Here is a 24852-nt window from a genome sequence, read left to right as displayed (position 1 = left end):
CCCAGACACCAGCCTCTCTGTAAGAGCCACGTTTCCTCAGGCCATGGAACTCTGCTCCCTTACCTCAACTTCTACTTTTCTCCATGCTCTGCTAGCTTGTCACAGCCCTGCCTACTTCTCTGCCTCGTCTCTGCCCCTCTGGCTTTGTTTTCTTAGTTGGGGTGCTGTATATTAAGACAAACAGGGCTACACCATAGAGTAGAAAGCTGAACTGGCAAAATAACATCCAGGTGAAATCCAGTTCCCTAAGGCATTTCCTTCTGTGTAAGGTTATTGGCCCCAGACGCAGGCAATTCTAGTCTGAGCCTCTCCAAGGGAACTTACAGGACGTTTGGGGAGCTTGCTCTTCCTAGAGCTTCCCAGCAGCCAGAATAATCCTTTACGTCATCCTGCTTAAAGTCACCCTTTCCCTCAAAGTCCATCAGATATCCTGTCCTCCCTCACACAGAAGGAAGCCCAAATCCCCAAGTGCCCAAAAGCCCAGACACCACTGGTTGTCCCACTGATGGGAGGTTTCTGGTTTCTGACAGCATTCCCATGGCTCCTCCCTGGAAGCCACACCGTTTTCCAGGCTGGAGGGGAACAGGCAGGCACACCTTGCCCTCAGGGCCTTTGTCCTTCTCCATCAGAAGCCTACAAAGCTCTTTACCTACTTATCTCCTTCTGAAGACTCCTCCTTCTTGCCCTAGTTAGAATGTCACCTTCGCACAGCTTTGACTGACCCTCTCAACCCCGGGATACTCTATGCTCCTTCCCCATTTGTTTTTCCCCCTGGCACTTTCCATGATCTAACACCATGCTTTGAGATTATTAAAATGTTGATTCTGAGTCACTGGTCTGGGATCGGGTGGGGTGGGGGTTTGGGGGCTGACATTCTACCAAACTCCCAAATGATGCTGATGCTGCTTGTACCCAGGCTACACTTTGAGTAGCAAGGATCTAAATACAACTTAAGTTGGATATTTGGTCTATTTTCTATCTCCAATACTTGAATAGAAGTTCCTTACCATATCAAAGTGTGTTTGACATATAGTTGATGCTTAGTCCAGACGAATGAATACGTGAGTGAGGAGAGGCCCTGACCTCCCCTGACACTTCATCCTCCATGTATGGGCCCAGTAGGAAGCCCAGATCCAAGAAGTCCTACCTGCCTGGGTTGGCCCTTCCCACCACACTCCTCTGAGGTTCACTCCTCAGCCACCTTCCCTCCCAACTAGTGCTCCAAATGACACCAAACAGAGCAAAAGACCCACATGTTTGGTTCATCTCTTACCTGCAATGTACTAGCTTACTGAAATTTCCACAAACAGATGGAACCCTTACCTCCTCAAGCTTACAAGTCTTTGAGGTCGTGTAAGGAGAAGTCCTGTGGTCCTACAGAGAGCAGAGGCCACCGAGCTAGAATCTCAAAGAGGAAATAAGAAGCTCTAGCATGGAAGGTGGAAGTTCTACTCTGAGCTCCAGAAGAGTCCCAACTTCCTCATTGCTGACTTCTCAACCAGGTTCCTAGGAGCGGGAAGCAGCAAGCCACGCCCCTTCCTTTGTCTCAGGGTTTTGGGTTTTGGACTTCATCATCCTACAGATCCAGGCTATCAGGAGAAACAAATCCCATCACAGTTTTTAAAGTGATTAAGGAACACCCAAGCCACCCAAGTGCATTACCTTGAAATGCAATCTGTCTCTAACCTAATCAACACTATTATATCTTGTTTGAAGCTTATTTTGAAAAAAAAAAATTAAATTAAATTAAATACACCATTACATGGTAAAATGAGGCACACATGCAGAAATGTGCATAAAACAAAAATATAAAACATGATGATTTATGACAAAGGAAATATCCACCAAACCACATTCAGGTCAGTAAATAGAACACTGCCCACACCCCAGAAGTCTGACTCCTTCCCCTCCACATCCTAACTGTGGGGCAAGAGCTTGACCTCTGTGGTAATCTCATCCTTCTGTATAGCTTATCACTTGAATAGACATTGCAAAATATGATAAGTTTAGTTCTTTTGTTTGAACTTTACATAAGCCGAATCATACAGTATGCCACTTCTTTATTCAACACACTTCTGAATTTTACCACATTGTGTTCCTTTTTAGGTTGTCTGGTATTCCATTCTTTTTTTTTTTTAAGATTTTATTTATTCATGAGACACACAAAGAGAGAGACAGACACATAGGCAGAGGGAGAAGCAAGCTCCCCAAAAGGAGCCTGCTGTGGGCTTGATCCCAGGACCCCAGGATCACAACCTGAGCAAAGGCAGATGCTCAACCACTTAGCCACCCAGGTGCCCCACCGTTCTATTAACAAAATACATAATCACAGATCATTTATCCTTTTGTGGGCTCACAAATGTTTCTAATCTAGGGCCATTTTAAACACTGCTGTCATGAATATTCAGGTATACATCTTCTGATATCCATAAGTCTGCATTTCTAGAGGCTGTTTGCTGAACAGTGGAATTTCTGTGAAACACTACGTTGCATATTCAGCATTATCAAACACAGTAACACCAAATATTTTTTGAAAGAGGTTCTACTAATTGCAATCCTCCCCTAGAAGTGTTTGAGTGCTTCCCATTCTGTCTAATGCTTGGAATTATCAGACCTTAATTCTGTATCTAATTGTCAAAGTGAAATTTGGAATAAGAAAAGCCAAACCAAACCAGTCAACCAACCAAACAAACAAACAAATAAAAAACCCCAGGAATTTCCTAGTTTCCAAGAATATTGAGTACCTTTCTTACTATCTACTGGCTTTCTGGATTTTCTCTTGTGAAATTCTGGTGGAGGTCTCTTGGACACTTTTCTGCTTGCATTTTCCCTATATTCTGCCAATGAGCCCTTTGGTGGTTCTACAGTTGTGAGATCTCCCACTCTGCCTTATGTTTTTATTCTCTTGGTAGCATCTTTTGATGGACAGCTCATAATAAAATGTGAAATTTCATGGTGCTTGGCTCCATTCTCCTCATTTGGAGGGAAACCTTCAAGACTACTTAGTCCAAGGCACTCTTTTTCTGTCTAGAAACAGCCCATCACCCCTTTCCCATCAGACTAAAACTATGACTTCACTTTTCAAGGCCTTCCCAGGCCTTCCTTGCCCTCACATCCTCTGCAGTCTCTTATACACACTGAGGTGACTCCCTCCTTTCCTTCAAGGTCTATGGTAACCTGTTTCCTCACTCTTGGCCCTTCTAGGAAGCCCCTAGATCCTCTGAAGTCCAGCTAGTACTCATCTTCCAGGTACCCCCATCCACCACGCCTCCTCCTGGATTCTATCCCAGCTCCCTAAAGGTCTAGGATTCAAACCTCAAACCTGGAAGGAGATAGGGCTGGGTTCCAGTGTATCCCTGGACAAATTAGAGTGATTCTCAGAGTCTTGCTCTCTTCCATGTAAAATGGCGCGAACAATGGCAGTTTCCTTTATGGTAGCTACAGGGATGAGTTGTAAAACAAAGTCAAATGGGCCCAGTTAGCATGCACTGTTAATAGGGACTCTGGTCTCAGGCAATCCAAGATACATTTGGATATCCATGCTGCCTATGAGGGTTGTCCTTTTCTTTGGTTTGTTTCCTGTCCATGGAGGTCCATACTTTATGCTCCCAGAGGAGCCAGCTGAACTGCTGAGTGCCCTTGCATCCATTGTTTCTGGGGGCAGTAGCATGGGGGTGGGTGCCAGGGAAAAGCCTAGAGTGCACTCCCTCTCTTCCGTGACTAGAGTTGTGACCTGAAGCACACACCTTCATATCTTAGCCGCTACTGTCCCTTCTTCCTTCCAGTTCTTTCATATGCTTTCCCTCTGGCATCCGAGGTGTGAGGACTGCTTACAAAGTACTAAACCAGTGTGCCCCAGCCTGAGGGCTGCCCTCATTCCAGCCTGTAGAGATTGTTTTTATTATGTTAAATATTTATGTTGTGCCCTGCTCTTTGCATGTATCTTCTTATTTAATCCTCAAAATAGCCATGCAGGGGGGTATACTTGTCTTATCTCCAGTTAAGAAACTCATCTAAAATCACGTAGTGTATAAATCAGTTTTTTTGCAGCATCACACACCAGCCAACAACTTATGATTTAAAACAGCAAACATTTATTTCTTACAATTTTGTGAGCTGGCCAGCCTGGCTCAGTGGGGGTTGGAAGGCCTAGGTGCCTGGTATCTGGTGAAGAGGAGGAGGAGGAGTTAGTTCAATGTCAGCTGGGTGATGGAGACATGGCCATGAGTCTGTCATGATTCAACAGGGCTTGTAAAAGGTGGCTGAGTTCCAAAAGTAGCATGAGAGGCAAGCACAGGCACTTTCCAAATCTAGCTTGCATCATATTTGCTATTCTCCCATTGGTCAAAACAAATCCCATGGACAAGCCCAGCAGCATGGGAAAGAACTAACTCAAGGATAATACAGGGAGAAAGAATTATTCCTGCCATTTGCCCCAACAAAGAATGTACCATACATAGCTTGTAACTATCCAAGTGGAGTTCAAGACCAAGTTTGTTAGATCTGAAAGTTCAAAACTGTCTTGGGGGTTATTGTCCAGAGTCTGAGAATCCAAACACTCCATGCATTGCCTAAACAAGTCAACAACCTTTTGCATGCACACCTGCAACTGTTTTGCAAATGTATATACATATTGCCATTAATAAACACAAATTATACCCAATAAACAGTTTTAAGTGTTTGTTCTGCTTCATTGCTTGTTTTCTGCTTTAGAGACTCCAAGTCTGTTGGAGTTTCCTTTGCTTACTTTTTATCTTTATCAATTTCTTGCAAGTCTTTTGTATTATTTTAGTTGTGTTGCATTATTTTCATTATCCTCCCTTTTACCTTTTATTTTTTCTATGTTGTCTATACTGTCTTGTATTCTGTTTATTTCCAAAATGATTTTTTTTTCTTTTGCTAATTTTTTTCCTGTGTCTGTCAGGGTCATTGTTTTGTAAACAGGTCATTGATGTTCAATGAATATTTCTGACTGAAAAATAAATTATTTTTAACTGTATTACATTTTATTTTCCCTAGAATTATATACATTTTTTCAGTTGTATAGTTGTCTGGCCATTTTATTGCAGAGCTATTTTTCTGATTGATGCACTTTTCTCAAAGCTTTCATTATTGTCTTATTTCAGTCCTTTTTGAAGTGTTAGGTCAGTTTTCATCTGTTTTGTGTCTGCATTTTTCTGGTATTTTCTTGTCAAAATATTTTACAGTTCATTTTTCTCTTGTAATTACCTTATGTGTGGCTAGGTCACATTCTTCTCTTTTCCAAAATTTAAGCAAAATGTGTTAACCTTGACTACTGGAAGGACATTTCTGAGGAGAAAGGAATGGCTTGGGGTACCTTTCCCAGCTTCATAGCTCATACCTCTTTTTTACTGTGAAGGGTGCCAAACATGGTTACTTCTCTGCCTCTCAGGGCTAAACTGCTTCAGAAAAGTCTGCTGTATTTCCTATTTTGGCCTCCAGGTCTACCCTGCCAAGGTGAGAACCTTAGATGTCATATTTTGCTGTGATAGTAGTTTCTGGGTTTTGTTTCATGTAGGACCTTTCCCTGCTCCCTATTTGAACCTTCTCTTCTTACTCCTAATGTTATTTCCCTGATCAATTTAGTTTCTCAATCTAGCAGGTTTTTTTGTTTTCTTTTGTTTTAAGGCAAAGTTTCATCCTTTTAAAGGAAATAGTTGCTGGGTATTTCTGAAATCCTCAGGGTGGAGATGACCATAACAGCAGTTGATCTCCAGGTGCCTCTGCTGCAGTTTTACACTCGCCAACTCAGAACCTGTGATGAGTTATTCCAGTTTTGCAGTTCTTTTTAGATTTATCTGTCCTGATGCAGAGTGCATCAACCAGAAAAACAGCTCTGCAATAAAATGGCCAGACAACTATACAACTGAAAAAAAAAAAAGTTCTAATTCTAGGGAAAATAAAATGTAATACAGTTTAAAAAAATAATTTTATTTTTCAGTCAGAAATATTCATTGAACATCAAATTTGAGCCAGACCTGGTTACAAAACAATGACCCTGATAGACACAGGAAAAAATTAGCAAAAGAAAAAAAATCATTTTGGAAATAAAACTAATACAAGAGAGGTACAGGATAAAATGATGGTTTGGGACAGGATGCTGTCAATGAAGATGCAGAGAATTGGACAACAGGAGAGAGAATTTGATGATAGAACCAAGAGGAATGACTGATGGGTCTCATGTAGGAGAGGAAGCCTTGAACAATTGAGTTGGTGTTATTATTCACAGAGATGGAGAAACTGGGTGGAGAGGAGGTTGGTAGGAATGACTGGTGATAAGGGAAGCAATTACTCTTTAGAGTTGCTAAGTGTAAATATCAAGTGCAGCTGGATATGAGTCTAGAACTCGGGGAGAAAATCTAATCTAGATAGAAATTTAGAGGTCGTCTTAGACACTTTGGGCTACTATAATAAATTACTATAGACTAGGTGCCTGAGCTACCTCTCTTGCCTTCTTACAAAGGCATTAATCCCATCCATGAGGGCTCTGCCCTCATGACCTAATTACTTCCTAAAGACCTTACCTCCATATATCATGACACAGGGGATTAGATTCCAACATAGGAATTTTGGGGGTGGGGAACATGTAGTCTACCACAACATAAAGGTTAGTTTAAAGCCATGGGTCTGGATAAGATCACTTAGGATGTGTGGTTACCGACTGGTGGTCTAGGATTGGCTCCTGATGCACCATACATGGTGATGCATTTAGAGGTAGGTAGAGGAGGAACCAGTATGAGAAGGAGGAACTACTTTCTTTCCAGGTAAGGAAAATCAGGAGAATGTGGTGCTATGAGCCTAAGGGAAGAGCATTTCAAGAGAGAGGGACTGAACAATCAGATGGGAGTTCTGAGAGGCTGGACTGAATACAAATAAAAACTATCCATTGGATTTGACAACATGGAAGTCATTGGAGACCTTGACTGACAAGAACAGCTTCAGAGAAGGGAGAGGGATAAAAATTAGATGAAACAGGTGGAGGAGAGAATGTGAGGTGAAGAAGTGTAGATAGCTGGCATAGACAGTTTTCATGTGAAGGAGAAAGAAGGTAGCTAAAAGAGGATATAGGGGTCAAGGGAGTTGTTTTTGTTTTTTTGTAGAGGGGAAATAGAAGCATGTTTGCATACTAATGGAATAATCCAGTTAAGGGGGAAGAGATTCATGGTACAGGAGAGATGAAGATCTTGAGAAGGTGAAAGGGTGTAGAATCCAGTGCATGAGGGAAGACTTTTCTTTTTTTTTTTTTTAAACTGTTTTATTTGGGATCCCTGGGTGGCGCAGCGGTTTAGCGCCTGCCTTTGGCCCAAGGCGCGATCCTGGAGACCTGGGATCGAGTCCCACGTCGGGCTTCCGGTGCATGGAGCCTGCTTCTCCCTCTGCCTGTGTCTCTGCCTCTCTCTCACTCTCTCTCTCTCTCTGTGACTATCATAAATAAATAAATAAACTATTTTATTTATTTATTCATGAGAGACACAGAGAAAGGTAGAGACATACACAGAGGGAGAAGCAGGCTACCTGTGGGGAACCTGTTGAGGAACTCAATCCCAGGACCCTAGGATAACACCCTGAGCCAAAGGCAGATGCTCAACCACTGAGCCACCCAGGTGCCCAGAGGGGAGACTTGTCTTTAGTAAGAGCAGGACACCTTTGTTGTAGCAGGACAGAAGACAAGAGTAGAGTCCTTGAGGGAAGTTTTATAAATCTGGTGGTACAACAATGAGTTAAGTCCCCCTCTGAAAGGTTTTATTTTCTCACTAAAGTGTGAAGTGAGGTCATCAGCTGAGAAAGGACGCCTATATGGGAGGCACAAGGAAGAGAAAGGTTTGAGGAGAGAGAAGAGTATAAAAATGGTATCTTTGAGTGGAAACTTAATGGATTGGAGGTTTGTGGTCATTAGTTTAAAATAAATTGGGTCGGGACGCCTGGGTGGCTTAGTGTTTGAGCATCTGCTTTTGGCTCAGGGCATGATCCCAGGGTTCCGGGATCAAGTCCCACATTGGGCTCCCTGTGAGGAACCAGCTTCTCTCTCTGCCTGTGTCTCTGCCTCTGTGTATCACTCATGAATAAATAAAATCTTTAAAATAAAATAATAAAATAAAATGGGCCATCTACTCTCTCTCCCTCCCTTCACTTCTTCTTTTCTTCTTTGCTATTTGGGGCCCAGGGAGGTAGGAGACTAGGCAAGGTGGTGACCTAGAGAAGGGTCAGAGCTGAGTAAGGCAGCAGCCCAGTAAGGGTAGGGAGACTGGTTACATGCAAGGGGATAGGTTGGGGGTGTGTGTGGGGAATACATATATTTATATATTTTATTATATTTACGTATCTTTAAGCATATAAGCTAAAAGTGGTTTTAACAAATTAATCCTAACGTTAAAATTAAAATGGATGTGTAAGCACAGCATTGTGAATGCAAAGAGAGTTTTCGTATCACAGAATTTTGTTATCCAAGACATTTTAGAGGCCAATCCATCCAGTCATATTTGATAATGAGAAAAATGAAGTTAAGTGACTCTCTCTAGGTCATATACTGGTGGCATAACTGAGACTAGAATTCTGGGATTCCCAGGCCATTATTTATTCTACAAGGTATTGATGCTCAAAAACTTGATATGCTTTACATAAAAAAGGGGATTATCAGAATGACAACACTGGTTACAAAAGAATAATCTACTAGCATTTTATTACTTATAAATTCCTCTCTCTTCAATTTCATCTATTTGGAAAAAATTGTGGTCATTAACAGATTTCTATGCTAAAAAGTGGGTTTAAATATGAATAAGCAAGGTATAGTAAATAATTTTTACAACTGTAAAGTGTGACCTACCCAAAATATCTTGCCTCTTAGGTACACATTGCTCAGCTATTTCTCTTTCAAAAAAAAAAATTGTTGAATGGGAACAGATCATTGACACAGAACAACAAAATGCAGAAATTAGAACACTTTATTATAAATATTTCCAGAATATAAACTGATTTTGTATCAAGACTCTTTGAAAATTTTAAAATTATATGTAACCTCAGATTATTATTATTTAATGTGTTTTATTTTCCACTAGAAAATACACTGCAAGTTAGATTTTAAAAAGAAAACAGTCTAAATTGTGTCACAGAGAAAACTAATGAATATAAAAATACCCTATCCAAAACTAAAACAAACCCAATCAAGAAACAGATTCTGCAAAGCCTATTAATTCTCCAATTTAAAATAAATGACCTCCCAAGGGAAAAATACTTCTATAGCAATTTCATGAGTAAAAGCAGAGGCACTCTCATTAAGGGAAATTATATTATATAAGAAAAATGTAAGGATGCTTTTAGAAAATGAAGAAAAGTAATTTCCATGTTGGAGAGTAAGCGTATTAAGTACGTTCTGTTCCCCTGGCCTGTCGTTAGACTTAAAGAAGTTAAGGTACCTGTTCACATGAAATAATCAATCTGAACACAAACATCATAAAACCAAGCTCCTCAACTGTTTTTTCAATTTAACCTTGGGAGAACCAACTCAAGAGCTTCAAAATCCCAGGATAGACTGGTCCCAAAGCATTTCCTCCTCTGTCTTCTCTTTACCTTGTTCCTTTTTCTCTTTCCTACGCTTCCGTTCCTCTTTCTTAGAGGCTACATCTCGACTTTTTTTCTCCTTTCGATTCTTAAGCTTTTCTGTATTGACCCTGACTGTTTCCATCTGTGTTTTGTTTCTTTGGAAGTTCTTGTGTTTGTCTAAATCTGGTTCCTCACAACCTTTTTTTCTCTTATGCTTGGGCTGTTCCTCCTCTGTTTTTTTTCTGCCTTCCTCTGTGTGCCTTTTCCCCTTCTGAGGTAGCTGTTTATGACTGGCACTGTTTTCTGAGGAGAGGTGCTTGTGAACTCCAGATTCTATGCTGTATGAGCTACAGTTATACTCTTGCTGACTAACGTTCAGGGGTGCTGGTGTTTCTGAGAAACAGTCCCTGGTGAACTGACAGTAGCTCAGGGAGCCAAGTCTTAGCCTGCTGGCATGAGCTGGTAGCCACTGAGGTAACCGGTTTTCCACTTTTTGTGAACTAGGGCATGATCTTGGGTAGGTCTGCACAGTTTCAGATGAGAGTCTTCGATCAAACATTCTATACCTTGGTCTGTAATCAGCCTCTTTGTACCTACAAGTTTCCCAACAGTCCTCTCTCAACTTTCTGAAACAAGTCTTTGGCTCTAAGCCTCTAGCTTTCTGCACTTTGATATAATCTTCAAGTTCATCTTGAAAAGAGTCATAGGTCTTCTTTGAATGCTTCATTGGGTTGACAAGGGATTCTCTGTAGAGAAGATGGGAGAAAACTCTTCTTACTAGATTATTTCATTCTGAATATTTTCTAAGCTCTTGAAGAGAGTGTCAAAAAAAACAAAACAAAGAAGCCCAAAAGAATTAAAACCTAATTCAGCATAAAAGTTAAATATCATGACATTATATGTCAAAAAGGTGCATTAGGATAGTTAAATATCTCCTGGGCTACTCACAAGTAACTCTATCTTTCTCAGAAATGGGATGAAGAAGGCAGAAGGGAGATGGCACATAGGGTTTTTTGTATGGCTAAAAATGTAAGGCATATAGGGATGTATGGATAAGAACTACACATCCCTGATAGATGGCCTGATCGCATGCTCATATGATTTCTAAAGTTCTGATTTAATCAGTTTCTTGTATATTGTTTTCTAAGAAAAGTAATAGACCACAGAGGGGTAATTTAATCTTTAAAATCTTCGGTTTACTCAAACAAAATAAAATAAACACATACTTACCTGACTAGAGTACTCTAAGACTTAATAAAAGGATATTTACAAAATAGTTTGGGAATGCTGGAAATTAGAAATTCAGCTATGAGACAAAACTACTCTTTAGTACGGGGCATGAGGGAAGATGAGGGAACATAGTTCTGTACCTTCCGTACAGGGCTTGGATTTCATTCTGTTAGTTCTGATTGGTGAAAAAAGCATTCTAGAAGTCTTCTGGTTTGTTCTCTATTAAAGTACTGGTGGGAGTGTTAAGGGAGGAAATAGAGGTGAAAGCTGAGAGAGGGTCAGACTGATGCAGAGCAAAGTTTCAGGTGGAATATAGAGCCGATAGGCTAGTTTTTTGTTGGCTTGTTTGATAATTTTGGTGGAGGCAGCACTATTCCTGATTTCCCCTCCCTCAAATCCTGCGTAAGTGCAAATATAGTAGAAAACACACTACAAGACGACAATGCCCTAGATATTTTTGGTGATATACTCTGTCTCCCAAAATTAGGAGGCAGCATAACCCATGTAGAAGAGAACATTTCTCCCCTTTAATTGAAAGAAAGAAACCTGATAATAGCACTCCAGGGCCACTAATAATTAGCTATCTTTTCTGGAAATTTGAGATTAATAATAAAGTCTAAATGAAGCCTCAGTTGGCGAGTCAGAAAATTTAGCTCCTATTCAACTTAAATAGTATAAAAATTCTAACAGAATAATGTAACAAATATTTGATTAAATATAGGCAAAAGATTTAAACAGACACTTCAGAAAAGAATACACACAAATGGCCAATGAACACATGAGATGAGAAGATACCATTAGTCATGGAGTCAATGTCCATTAAAAACCACAATGAGACACTACTATGAACAGGAACATTCACTACGGTGACTGAGATCAAAAGAATGATATTATCAGTGGTGTTGGTGAGGATATGGAACAATTAGAATTCTCATAAATTGCTTGTTAGGGATTTAAAATGGTACAACCACTAAGTATGATCTAGTTATTCCATTCCTAGATATTTCTCCCAAAAGAAAAGGAAATATATGTCCATACAAAGACTGATACATGAATGTCCACAGTAATTTTATTTTTAATAGTCCCAGAAAGGGAAAAAAACAAAATGATGATCAACAGGTAAATGGAACAATCAAATAGTGATATATACATACAATGAAATATTATCAGCAATAAAAAGGAATGGATCATTGATACAGTCAACAACATGGATGAATCTCAAAATAATTATGCTGAGTGAAAGAAGCCTGACAGAAAGAGTATATAATATATGATTCAATTCCATAAAACTCTAGAAAATGCAAACTAATGTATAGTAATAGTTTTTGCTTGGGGATGAAGCAGGAAGGGGTGGGTGGGATGATTATAAAGGGCACTTTTTGGGGTCTGGATGCATGTTTTGTACACTGATCACTTGAAGATATATACATCTGTCAAAACCCATCAAAATATGTATTTTAAATACATAGATTATTATATGTTAACTGTACCTCGATAAAGCTATTTTTACAAAGTCACTAACAAGATTAAAAAGACACTGATAAATGTTGAAACTGGATAATGGGTATATGAAGGTTCATTACACTATTTTCTCTACTTTTAAGTTTAAAAAACTTTTATACTTCATACCCACAAAGATGGCTATAATAAAAAAGAGGTAGATGATATTAAGTGTTGGCAAGGATGCGGAAAAGTTGGTAACTTCATTCGTTGCTTGTGGGGAGGTAAAATGTGCAGCTATTTTCAGAAACAGCAAGGGCTTCTGGTCCTGTGCACACAGGTCTGAGCCTACCCAGAGCCAGGTAGACAGTCACCATGAAGTTCCACCCCTTTGTGACTTCAGATGGTAGCAAAAACCCCCAAATGCCACTTAAATCTCCCCTGCACAGGAAGATCACGTTTTTCCTACTTTCTAAGGAGCTGTGGGAAAAGTACAACATCTACTCCAGGCCCATCTGCAGAGATGATGGGGTCCAGGCAGTTCAAGGACACTATAAAGATTAGCAAATTAGCCAGGCAGTCCAGTCATACAAAAAGAAATAGGTCATCTATACCAAGTGAGTACAACGTGAGAAGGCTAATGGCACAACTGTCCATGTGGACACTCACCCAAGCAAGATGGTTATCACCAGGCTAAAACTGGATAAAGATCAGAATAAAATTCTTGAATGCAAAGCCAAATCTTGACAAGTTGGAAAAGAGAAAGGCAAATATAAGGAAGAACTTACTGAGAAAAATGCAGGAATGAATACAATCTGTTATGCAACCATAGTAGATTTTTAGCCTACTCTGTATTTGAGACTTTTCAAGATGTCTCTTAAGCATTTCATTTCCTTCCTGTTTTGTTATTGTTACGTGAATCTACTTTTGCTGTTTTGTAAATCTACTTTTGCTGTTTTGATTAATAATTTTATAAATAATCACCGGAAAAAAGAAAACAGTACGGCAATTCCTCAAAACATAAAAAGTGTTACTGCATGACCCAGCAATTTCACTCCTAGGTACATACCCAAGAGAACTGAAAACCTATGCTCACACAAAAACTTGTACAGAAATGTGCACAGCAGCAATATTCATAACAGCTAAGAGGTAGAAACAACTCAATATCCATGAACTGCTGAATGGATAAAATGCAGTATATTCATACAATGGAATATTACTCGGCAATAAAAAGGAATGAAGTGCTGATACATGATACAACATGGATAAACCCTGAAGGCATGCTAAATGAAAAAAGTCAGTCCCCACAGCCCACAGGTCATGCACAGATCAATAAAGAGGTGAATGGAAACTTACTCGTATCAGGCTGAGAACTTGGTGAAGAAATCTGATCATAGTCACCCATTAATTGCTTCAGTTTTCTAGCATGAACTTTCCCCACATGGTGAAACTGTGCAACAATCAGCAAGCTAAAAAACACGATGCAGAGATCCCAAAATCGATTTCTGTGTAATACTCCATTCCCAGTCATCTGAAACCAAGTACAATCTTGTTATAATTTAATTATATTTAATTACATTAAATAGTTCAAAGTTTAGAATTTTACTATCAACATAGATCCATCATGTCAGAAATCCATCTCCAATTTCTTATTTCACTTCCTGTAAGTCTGAAAGTTAGGCTAACTCTCTGAGCATGTATTTTACCCCAGAATAATAAATATTTTGTTTTAGAACAAAGTGATCCCAAATTTCCACCTCTAAATTTGCAGATAGTATTAATGATTTTTAATATATTTAGTCTAGATGAAGAGTTTAGGAATAGAGTCTTGCTCACTCACAAATCAAAGTATCAGCTTCAGTAGAAATAATCCAATGATCTAGAAGATCTCTAGTTTCAACCCACCTCATGTCAAATCCTTTGCAATTCAAACTGTATCACTACTCCCTGTATGCCTTTTACAAAGGGTATCTGTAAAAGTTCAATATTTATTCATTCAACATGGTATCTATGAATAAAATAAAGGGAGATAAGATAGAAGATCGTATTAAATATTTAAGGTAATATATTTTTTAAAGATTTTATTTATTTATTGACAGAGAAAGAGAGAGTACAAGCAAGGAGAACAGCAGGCAGAGAGGGAGAAGCAGGCTTCCTGCTGAACAAAGAGCCTGATGTGGGGCTCCATCCCGGGATCCTGGGATCATGACCTGAGCTGAAGGCAGATGCTTAACCGAATGAGCCACCCAGGTGCCCTAAGATAATATTTTCAACCTTTAAATAGATATCATTTCATATACCATCTCAAATCTTAACTTCCTGAGAGGTTTCAAGGCTATATACTAGCTTTTTTGCTAATTACAATGAAATTTCAGTATGAAAACATTTAGGAAGCCTCTAGTCTTTAATATGGTAATATAGTTTTATTTAGTCCAGAAAATACAATTCTGAAAGAGAAGTTACTGGGTTACCAGTATGAGTGTATATCTTTTCTGATACCAATCATGCAACATCAAAATTGTACTTCCTATGCAGCCATTTTTTTTTAAGATTTTATTTGTTCACCAGAGACACAGACAGAGAGGCAGAGACATAGGCAGAGGGAGAAGCAGGCTCTATGCAGAAGCCTGATGCACAACTTGATCCCGGGACTCCGGGATCACGCCCTGAGCCAAAGGCAGATGCTCAACTGCTGAGCCACCCAGGTGCCCCCCTATGCAGCCATTTAAATGAATGCATTGGAACCACATATACTGTCACGGAGAAATGTCCATGATATATTAATGGGGAAAAACGATGTAGAAGTCTATCTATCTACCTATTTACCTATCTACTGATCAATCTAAGACCCAATTTTAATATAAAAACACTCAACATACAGAACCAAAAACTAAATATATTCATATATGTATATTGTAAAGGAGTCAAAGGAGCTAGGCTGCAGTCCATTAACTTCCTTTCTGGGGGCGGGGAGGGGTGAGGGAAGAAGGCAGGTGACTTCTGGACCCCTGACTAAAAGACCAATGAATGCTATTAGCTAGGAGAAGGGGAATTTATCTTTGACATACCCTTAGCAAGGCGTCTCTGATTAAGGATTATCTATAGTAAATAAATTCAGGACCTATGAGGCAAAGCACTCCAAGGAATATTACATAAATGGAGGTGATTCATAATTTAAATACTTTGTGTGAGGTGACCCTCACTTAGAAACCTCATCTATTATTTTGGGTCAGAGATGCATGACTAACGTAGGAAAACATAGTTTGAGGAGCCATCTTTCATGTTCTAAATATCTCTGCTTCTTTAGAGTTGTCTGATTGCTTGTATCCTTGAAATATGTAGTAAACCTTGATACTAGGTAATATTACTGATTTGTGTTAGTTTGACAGTCTAATCTTGTATCCAATACCCACAGGAAAAAAATCAGAAAAGATATAAACTAAACTTAATGGGGCTTGGGAAATGGGTTTAGGAAAGGAGTAAGAGACATTTAACATTTTGCTCTCTGCACACATCTGTATTAATTTCAGCAAGTAACATTACTCTGTAACTAAAAACTCCATAAAAAGTTGATTTAAAGGTTCTACAGGGTATCTTCAAATTAAGCTTAATTTTCAGTTACCAGTATATAGAGTAAAAAAAGTTTGCTTAAAAATATTATGAGTTCAGGATGCCGGGATGGCTCAGTTGGTTAGGTGTCTGCCTCCAGCCCAGGTCATGATCCTAGGGTCCAGGGATGGAGGGCCGTGTCCAGCTGCCTGCTCAGTGGGGAGCCTAATTCTTCCTCTCTCTCTGCCAATTCCCCCCACTCCTGCTCATGCTCTCTCTCTCTCAAATTAATAAATCTAAAAAAAATATGAGTTTAAGAACTGTTAATCAAAAACATTTTAGAAAGGATGATGAATATTTTAAAATGTTTCTCTATTATATATAGTATCTATCTAAATTACTTGAGTTGTTTTAAGGTATATAACTTAATTACATATGGCTCTAAAGTTAAAATGAAAAGCAAGCCATAAAACAGGAGAAAATATTCCCATCTCACATATCAGACAAAGGACTTATATCTAGAATATATAAAGAACTCATATGACTCGATAAGACAAATCCATATTAACATGGGCAAAATATCTGGACACCTCAAAAAAATATATATGCAATTTAAAACCCTACACCATCACTGGAAATGATTAAAATTAATAGGATCGATAATATCAGAAGTTGGTAAGAATACTGAACAATTAGTTAGAATTTAAAATAGTACAGCTTTACAAAGCAGTTTGATACTTTCTTTAAACATTAAACAGGGGATCCCTGGGTGGCTCAGTGGTTTAGTGCCTGCCTTCAGCCCAGGGTGTGATCCTGGAGTTCTGGGATTGAGTCCTGCATCAGGCTCCCTACATGGAGCCTGCTTCTCCCTCTGCCTGTGTCTCTTATGTGTCTCTAGTGAATAAAATCTTAAAAAAAAAAAATTAAACATCTACCATATGACCCAGCCATTTCACTTGTATTAGCCCAAGAGAAATGAAAAGATACATCTCTGCAAAGACCTGTACATGAGTATTCATTGCAGATTTATAATAGCCCAAAACTGAAACAACCCTAAGGTCTGCCAATAGGCTAATGGATAAACAAAACATGGTGTATCTATATAATAGAATTATTCAGCAACAAAAAGAAACAAAAATATACACACAATGTGGATGAATCTCAAAACCATGCTTCCTGCAAGACACAAGAGCATGATTCTATATTTGTAAAAAGTTCTAGACATATAAACTAATCTATAGTAATAGAAAGTAGATTAGTGGTTGTTGGGGACAGAGGTAGAGGGAGGGACGGATTATAAAGAGGCCTGAGAAAGCTTTTGTTGTTGATGGAAATATCTGGCATTTATTGTTTACAAATGGTTGTGGGAGTATACACCTGTCAAAAACTCACTGCCTTGTATACTTTAAGTATGTGTATATTTTAAGTACAGTGTATCTCAATAAAGTGTATCAGAGGAGCTTAAAGATCTGTAACAGATATTTTTGGAAAGGAATAATTTTACCTTAATTTGTTAAACTGGATTGTTAAATGTTGGCTTTGTTTCCAGAAAGATTGTTCACCTAACAAAGGCCAATTCACTTATGCAGAACTACTGCCGGTATATTATGTCACTTATCTCACTGCTCCTAGGAGCCAGACATAGGGACTCTGGAGTCAGTTCTGGCACTTATTAGCTGTGTAAGCTCAGTTAAATTTCTCAACCTCTCTGTGCCTTAAGTTCCCCATCTTTAAAATAGGGATATAACATACACCTCAAAAGAGTTGTGAGCCTTAAGGAAATGAATACATGTAAAATGCTTAGAACGGTATATGGCCCATGGAAAGTGCTGAATGAATGAGCTACTTTCATTGTTATTTAGGATTTCATTTATTTAACTGACATAGTGAAATGTTCTCCCAAGCATTAGAGTAACTACAGAAAGCCAAATAAAGGAAAGGTTATATGTAAACAGAGCAGGAGTGCCGGACAGGAGTACCTAATAATTTTTGTTTCAAGCTAACTCATGTTTTAGAGGGAGTTTTTAAAAATGAAAGCTGAGGGGCACTTGGGTGGCTTAGTCAAGTGTCTGATTCTTGATAACGGCTCAGGTCATGATCTCGGGGTCATGAGATCGGGCCCCGAGACAGTTTCCCTGCTGCCTGGGATTTTCTCTCCCTCTCCCCTTCTCTCTCTAAAATAAGTAAATCTTAAAAATAAAATTAAAATGAAAGCTAAAAGTTAGACTTGATCAGTCAATATTGTCTTTTATGATTGCTGATTTTGAACCAATTTTTTGAAGATTTCAGTTTATAACCTGTTAATGTGTGTCATGTATATTTTAATACTCATAGGAGTGTGGAGTATCAAGCAGACCTAAGATACTAGCTAATTTTACTATTTATAGGCTGGTACAAGGTCCTAAGCAAGAAACAGTTTGTCTTGACCAAAACTCATTTCTAGTATTTTTGGAAAAAAATCTAACAAAATTCTGAAAACTTCCTATTTATACTGCACATATACCACAAACTTATAGATGAATACTCATAATGCTATTTACTTGCTCATTTACCTCTAGGAAATATATCATAGTGAAAAGAGCAAGAATATGGTATCTTTTATTTCAGAGAAATGAAAGTATGTAGGTTATTCAATAGCTGGAGGCTTGGTCTTTATTTCAGTAAAAACAAGGAAAGCCACTGTGGAAGTTAAAACACCATACATCAACTATTATGTTAAATATGAAACACATTAGTAATATGAATTACTCATAATTCAAAACTGCCAAAAAGAGCTTCATATCTTAATAAAAAACTAAGAACCGCTCTAATTCTAGAACTGTCAAGAGAGAACTTGTTCCATTCCACCCACTCATTTAGAAATTGTAAAACCTGAACTTTGGCACTGTATAAAATGTTCTTAATAAGTCTCGGGTTTGGTGAATAAATCAACTGATTTTAAGTGAAAAATCTTATTAAAAAATTTTATGCCCCACATCATTTGTGTTGTGCCATGGCATTTAAACCTCATACAGCATGAAGGTCTTAAAAAATGTTTATTAAATATTTCTGAAGAGAAAAATGGGCAAAATTAGGATGTTGATTTGGTTACTTTTAGTTCGATTCTTCCCCCTTAAAAAATACACCAAAAAAATGGCATCACCTTATACTTTTAAATCTAATTCACTAAGAAGTATTAGGAGACATCTTGTATTTTTCCATTATTTGCATCTTTCTCTCAGAGATGTATTCGATTAAAACTATCTAAAAGTATTTTTTCTTAATGTATTAGTAAATAGTATTTTTTAAAATCTAAACTTGCTTGTTGCTAACATTCAGAAATACTATTTATTTTGTATATGGACCTTGTATTTTACTTCCTTGTTAAACTTATTCTAGTAGCCTTTTCCTAGATTCCTTGCTGTTTCCTACATATATGATCATATCATCTGCAAATAAAAACAGTGTTACTTCTTTCTCTCCAATCTGAACTCCTTTTGTTTTTCTTGTCTGACTGTATTGGCTAGACCTTCAGCACAATACTGAATAGAAGTGGTAAGAATGGATATCCTTCCTTGTTCCTGCTCCTGAGTTTTGCAATCTTTTAATATTATTATAATCTCAGGAAAGATAAGCAGAGAATCACATTAAGTTTTAGGACACTAGGTAATGGATTCTGTCTTACCTTTGCTATCTTTTGTAGTTGTTATCTTTGCATGTTTTTCTTTCTTTTTACCTGTTTTTTAGAGATTTTTTTTTAAGATTTTATTCATTTTTTCATGAGAGACAGAGACATAGGCAGAGGGAGAAGCAGGCTTCATGTTGGAAGCTTGATGTGGAAGTTGATCAGGGGACTCCAGGATCACGCCTGGAGCCAAAGGGAGACGCTTAACCGCTGAGCCACCCAGGCGTCCCTAGAGATCTAATTGTAATAGAAATGCATCCCTGTACCTGTTACCATCAAAAATACTCTTAGCTATTTTGGTTATTAACCTTGCCTTTTTAGGAAATGAGATTAGTATCTGATCTAGGAGTTTGCTAAGCTCTAGCTATTTCACACTAATACAACAAATCACAAAAATAATTAAGGGTTTACTACCATGGCATATTTCCAATGATAAAATACAAAATAATTAAGAAAATCATTAATTGGGAGTACTTCACATTTAATAGACATTTAACATTTATGTCTCTAAGTCTGAACATCAATGGCTAGCTAGCTCAAGGATTCTGCTTGTGAAGTTAATTTTACTTGGACTCAGGCAGACATCCTACATCAGGATGCCACCAAATGCATTCCATTCCTTCCAAAGGGTTAGTAAATGTGAATAGGTCTGTGAGAAGGGATGCTCATGCCCCAATGCTCATGCCCTAACATATATTTGATGAAGTCAGTAATGGAAATCTTATTACTTGTTTTAACATGCTTAGTTAATATTTTCATATATTGACAGCTAATAAAGGCAACAAATCTGAAACAAATAATCTTAATGTCTCTCCAGACATCTTCCTCCTCAACCATTCTATCCAGCTGTCAACATTAGATTTACAACATAATGTGCTCTGGTGGGCATGTGGCAAATACAACTTGGGCAGAGCACAAATTTACAAAAAACAATGAACTATTCCTGATTATTTCAGGAGTCCTGGCTAATCCGCATTTACAGCTGCATTTTCTCTAATGCATTCACCCTGCTGCTTCTTACCAATTTTAGAGGTTGTCAATTAACCCGTCTTCTCCCCACCCCACTACGGAGAATTTGACTGCCTTACACCACTATCCTACATTTCCTCTGCAGCCATTTCAGACTCAGAGATAGAAGTTGTGTGTCAGGAATGGCAAAGCAGCCAAACCAGCTCTGGAGCATTCAGCTTTACTGTAATTTGAGAGAGAAACTTTTCTTATGTTTAAAAAAACCCTGAATTTCCTCCACTTTTTTTCCTAATTTCACTAACAAACATTAATACTAAGCTCTTTAAAAGGGCTGTGCCTAATTCATTTGTATGTCCTTAGTACCTGGTACATAGCAGAAACTCAAGGTTTTCTGAATAAATGTTAACATGTTAGCTATTAGCTAGATTTTTCTGTCATTTGATCTAAATCTCTGCTTAATATCATGAAAACAAAGGAAAACATTTTTAGGCAATTGCTATGTAAATGGGTTAATGATTCCATGAGGAGTCAAAAATATCCTTTATTCTAAAACTGAGCCCATTTAATTTTTTTTTTTTTTAAGAGAAGCAAATAAGCAAAGAATTGTCTGTTGTGGCTTTGTTTTTACTAATCCCTCAGGAATATCATTACTGAGTGAGAAATTTTTTTGAGTGTCAAAAATATTGAGAAACCTCACTGAATGAATTACAAAGTGTCCTGGAAAATCTTATGACACCTTCACCATAAATTCTATGTATATTCCTTTTCATAGAAGTCTGGGTAAGTGGTATTTCTTTAGGTTTCTGTGATGGAAGTCTAATTTCTCAATTTCCGGTTTGTAATCTTACCTTATATATATTTCCTGTTTGCCAGTATTTAATCCTTACATCTGTTCATTATCAAGTCCAAATCAGAAGAGCTCCTCTTAGAGGAGCTATAGGTGAAAATGGATTAGAAGATGTTCTTCAAATCAGTTTTAATAGTCCTATCAGGATCTTGAGTGACTGGAATTTTAGTAACTAGATGCATAATTCTTTCATACCTTTTGCAAAAGTCGTTTAAGAAAAAAAAAAAAATACCGGATAAGTAACAAGTAACATTTCCCCCCCTCTTCTTATGTACTATTTTGACCGGCAATTATTTAGGGCTTTTACAAATATCTCAACTAAAAATATATTGACTCCCACCATTGTTTTAAATACTATAATGTACCAAATATTGACCATTTGTTAGGTAGCAGTTAACTGAACAGTTGATGAGGATATTTACTCAAAATAAAGAGACAAAAGGTAATTTTTTAGGTAAAGAATTATATTTTGTTTTTCAAATCCTAGTGAATGGTCTCAGTCTTAACTCAGAGACTTAATCACTCTTTGTCACCTGATAGCCATTACAGTTGGAAGTTTCATGTTTTATGAACTGCTATTCTACACAGCCAACCCATGGAAAGAATATCAATGTAGAACTGTCAAGTTAGTTCACAATTTCAATGCTGTCAAGGACCTTAGAGTTCGGTTGGTGCAGAGATCAGCCTTGACACTGACATCTTGGGTAGGAAAATCATTTGTTGGGGTGGGAGTGAGGCTGCCCTGTCCATTTTGGGATGTTTGCCAGCATCTCTACCCTGTATCATATAGATGCCAAGTAGCACCTGTGCTCACCACGCCCCTTCTTGCCCAGTGGTGGAAATCAAAAATGTCTCCAGACATTGCCAAATGTCCTCTGGGGTGGGGTTGCAAAAAGACCCCTGGTTGAGAACCACTCAACTGGGGTAATCCAATTCCCCCTCCCCACAGATGACAAATCTCAAAAAGTAAATTTGGGACTTTGTGTTTGAAAGAAAAATTGGGGACTTTTCTCAGGTCATATAGCTAGTGGACAAACTAGCACTAGAACCTACTACTTGTTAGATCCCTATTCCAGCATTCTCATTATACCACCTTGAAATTGCATAGAAAGGTTACTGCTAGCATTGTGTGAACTGACACCGTATAAAGTCCTAAGTAATCACACACATTCAAAGTCATCATACACACAAACAAAATGTTATCTGGCATCTGGCAAACTGTTTTTCTATGAGAGACTGTTTCCAAATCTTCCTGTGATCTGGCTATGAGAGCCAAACTGAAATGTAGTCTCAAAACCTATAAACGGCTCAGGCTTATTTGGTGAGGGGCAGTAAGTTTGGTATGAAAACAAATAAACCCAGATTTTTTTCCTCAGAACGATAACCTAGGCTGACTAAAGACCCTAAATCTAGTCTTCCAAAGGTTGCTTTCATTAAGAGACCTTGAATAGAACATCATTTGGTTGCAATGACTTTCTAATTCCATTTTTAGTGTATGAAATTTTTGTAAGGTGCTTACAAAAATATTTTAAGAAATATATGCACTTTAAAAAAAAAAAAAAAAACTAGTTTGCCAGGGACCCCTGGGTGGTGCAGTGGTTTGGCACCTGCCTTTGGTCCAGGGCACGATCCTGGAGACCCGGGATCAAATCCCACATCGGGCTCCCGGTGCATGGAGCCTGCTTCTCCCTCTGCCTGTGTCTCTGCCTCTCTCTGTCTCTGTGACTATCATAAATAAATAAAAATTTAAAATAAAAAAAAAAACTAGTTTGCCATTCCTCCAAAGTGAAGTATGTAAAAGATTATGGAATAGCACAGAAAAATAGAATATAATCATGAAAGAGGGTAAAAATGAAATTATTTTCAAGAGGTTATTATATTTATTGATGTCTCTCTCCAGAAAAGAGGAACCTAAATTATTCTACAATATTTTAGCTTCCACCATCTTTTGCTCTGGAGACAGAAAGCAACATGAGGCAACACAGCATACTAAAAATTATGAGACTGAAGATGGTTAAATGTTTTACTTGAGATGTGCAATGCGATCAAGCTCCACCACCTAAAATCATTTCCAAAACTGTCTTTACAGCCTTACCTCCTTACAGGCTGTTGATAGGTATATAGGACTTGTAAGAACTCAAACAATGTTTGAGATGATTCAGAAATAACTTTTTGTGTTAAGGGGTAACGTGTTGGTGATAACTGTGAAAACCTTGGACAGAAACCACCTCTTCCAAACCCCTTGCACCGGAGCCTTGCCCCAATTTTAACAGGTCTCCAACAGCTTAAGGCAGAATCCTGGGATGACCCAATCCCCTTTGGAGCTCCTGCTAGAAAAAGCTCAGGGCTGTTGGGTAGCCCGGGTGGCTCAGCGGTTTAGCGCCGCCATCAGCCCAGGACCTGACCCTGGAGACCTGGGATCGAGTCCCACGTCGGGCTCCCTGCATGGAGCCTGCTTCTCCTTCTGCCTGTGTCTCTGCCTCTCTCTCTCTCTCTCTCTCCTCTCCGTGTCTTCTTATGAATAAATAAAATCTTAAAAAAAAATGTACTGTTTTCAGAACCAACATTTGATGACAGGCCCCTCATCTCTATTTTTGAGTGTTTAACTCAAAATGGCTTTGGACTGTGAATCCTTCCGGTCTCTGAGATGATGTGTACCTCCTACAACTCCGAAGAGTCCCTCTCAGACACCGGAAGGCCGGCCGCTCCTTTTGAGGTGTAATCTTCGGGAAGGTTAGGCCTAGGTCTCCCAGTGGTGTGTGTGTGTGTGGGGGGGGCAGAACCCTAACTTCCTTACTTGCCAGCCAAGCACACGCGGCTGGCCCGACACCATCCCCAAGGAACCACCTTTTGTAATTCCTCACCTCCCTGACTCTTCTTGAACCCCACCTCTCCTCCGGGCCCTCATTTTCCCTTTAAAACTCCCAGCCAGCTCCGCGCGAATCCGGACGGAGCTCAGCGCTTTCCCCTGCTGTGGGGAGCTTCAGGGACTTGTTTTTCACCGCGCTCCCTCACGTCCGCTTTGCTATCGTTGACACTGGCAGATCCGTACTGAGCTCAGACCGCTATCAAGAGAGGCCTAAAAAATCTGAGAGCCTTGTTTTACAGGGTGCTACCCTCAAAAAGCCTAGGAAGACTCTCCCACGGGGCGCCTCAGAACCCTCTGCGCGCCTCTCTCCGCGCGGGCGCCCCCCCGCAGGGTTGGGCGCCCCGACTACTCCCCAGGCTCGGCGAGGTCCTAACTCCACTCCTGCCTGAACACCTGCTTTCCCGGAGGTGGAGGTGCACTCAGCCGAGGTTTCCTCGCCCGCACGTCTGCGGCCCTTCCTCGCCTCATCTCGGAGTTTCCTCACCAGTCCCGCTTCCCCGTCCCTGACACTCCAGGGCCGCACTTCCACCTCTCTGCCCGCTCCGGCCTCAGCGTCCCACTCCCCTCCACGCTCCACGCTCCACGCTCCACCTGGGAGCCGTGGCGCCACGTTCCGGCGGGTCCGCGGGGCTGAGGGAGGCGAGTGGACGCCCGCCCGGACCCCGTCGGCCATGGCGCACACTCGGGGCGCGCCCAGCCGTCACCGGGCCGCGGAGTTGAGGG

The 24852-nt window shown here is 39.3% G+C and overlaps 1 protein-coding gene and 1 pseudogene across 4 annotated transcripts in view; one reads left to right on the top strand and one right to left on the bottom strand.

Annotated features, from left to right (window-relative positions):
- The window catches only part of KRCC1 (lysine rich coiled-coil 1), a 30700-nt gene that overhangs the window by 5603 nt on the left and 245 nt on the right, over positions 1–24852 (bottom strand). Inside the window, exons 2-4 of one of the 4 annotated variants that reach the window (XM_055327395.1) lie at positions 21262–21455; positions 13588–13762; positions 8935–10307 (exon numbers count right to left, since the gene is read on the bottom strand). In XM_055327395.1, the coding sequence (XP_055183370.1) occupies positions 9533–10288 (756 nt within the window). In that variant the 5' untranslated portion in view covers positions 10289–10307; positions 13588–13762; positions 21262–21455 and the 3' untranslated portion in view covers positions 8935–9532. Of the gene's footprint in view, positions 1–8934; positions 10308–13587; positions 13763–21261; positions 21456–24852 lie in introns of those variants that run through there. The other 3 variants (XM_055327394.1, XM_055327396.1, XR_008664725.1) reach the window with 3 other exon arrangements.
- LOC129510989 (60S ribosomal protein L26-like 1) lies at positions 11920–13563 on the top strand (annotated as a pseudogene).

This window comes from Nyctereutes procyonoides, unplaced genomic scaffold (assembly GCF_905146905.1).
Source record: "Nyctereutes procyonoides isolate TBG_1078 unplaced genomic scaffold, NYPRO_anot_genome, whole genome shotgun sequence".
NCBI classification, from domain to species: domain Eukaryota; kingdom Metazoa; phylum Chordata; class Mammalia; order Carnivora; family Canidae; genus Nyctereutes; species Nyctereutes procyonoides.
Note: the sequence above shows the minus strand (reverse complement) of the source record. Positions and strands in the feature narration are given on the sequence as shown.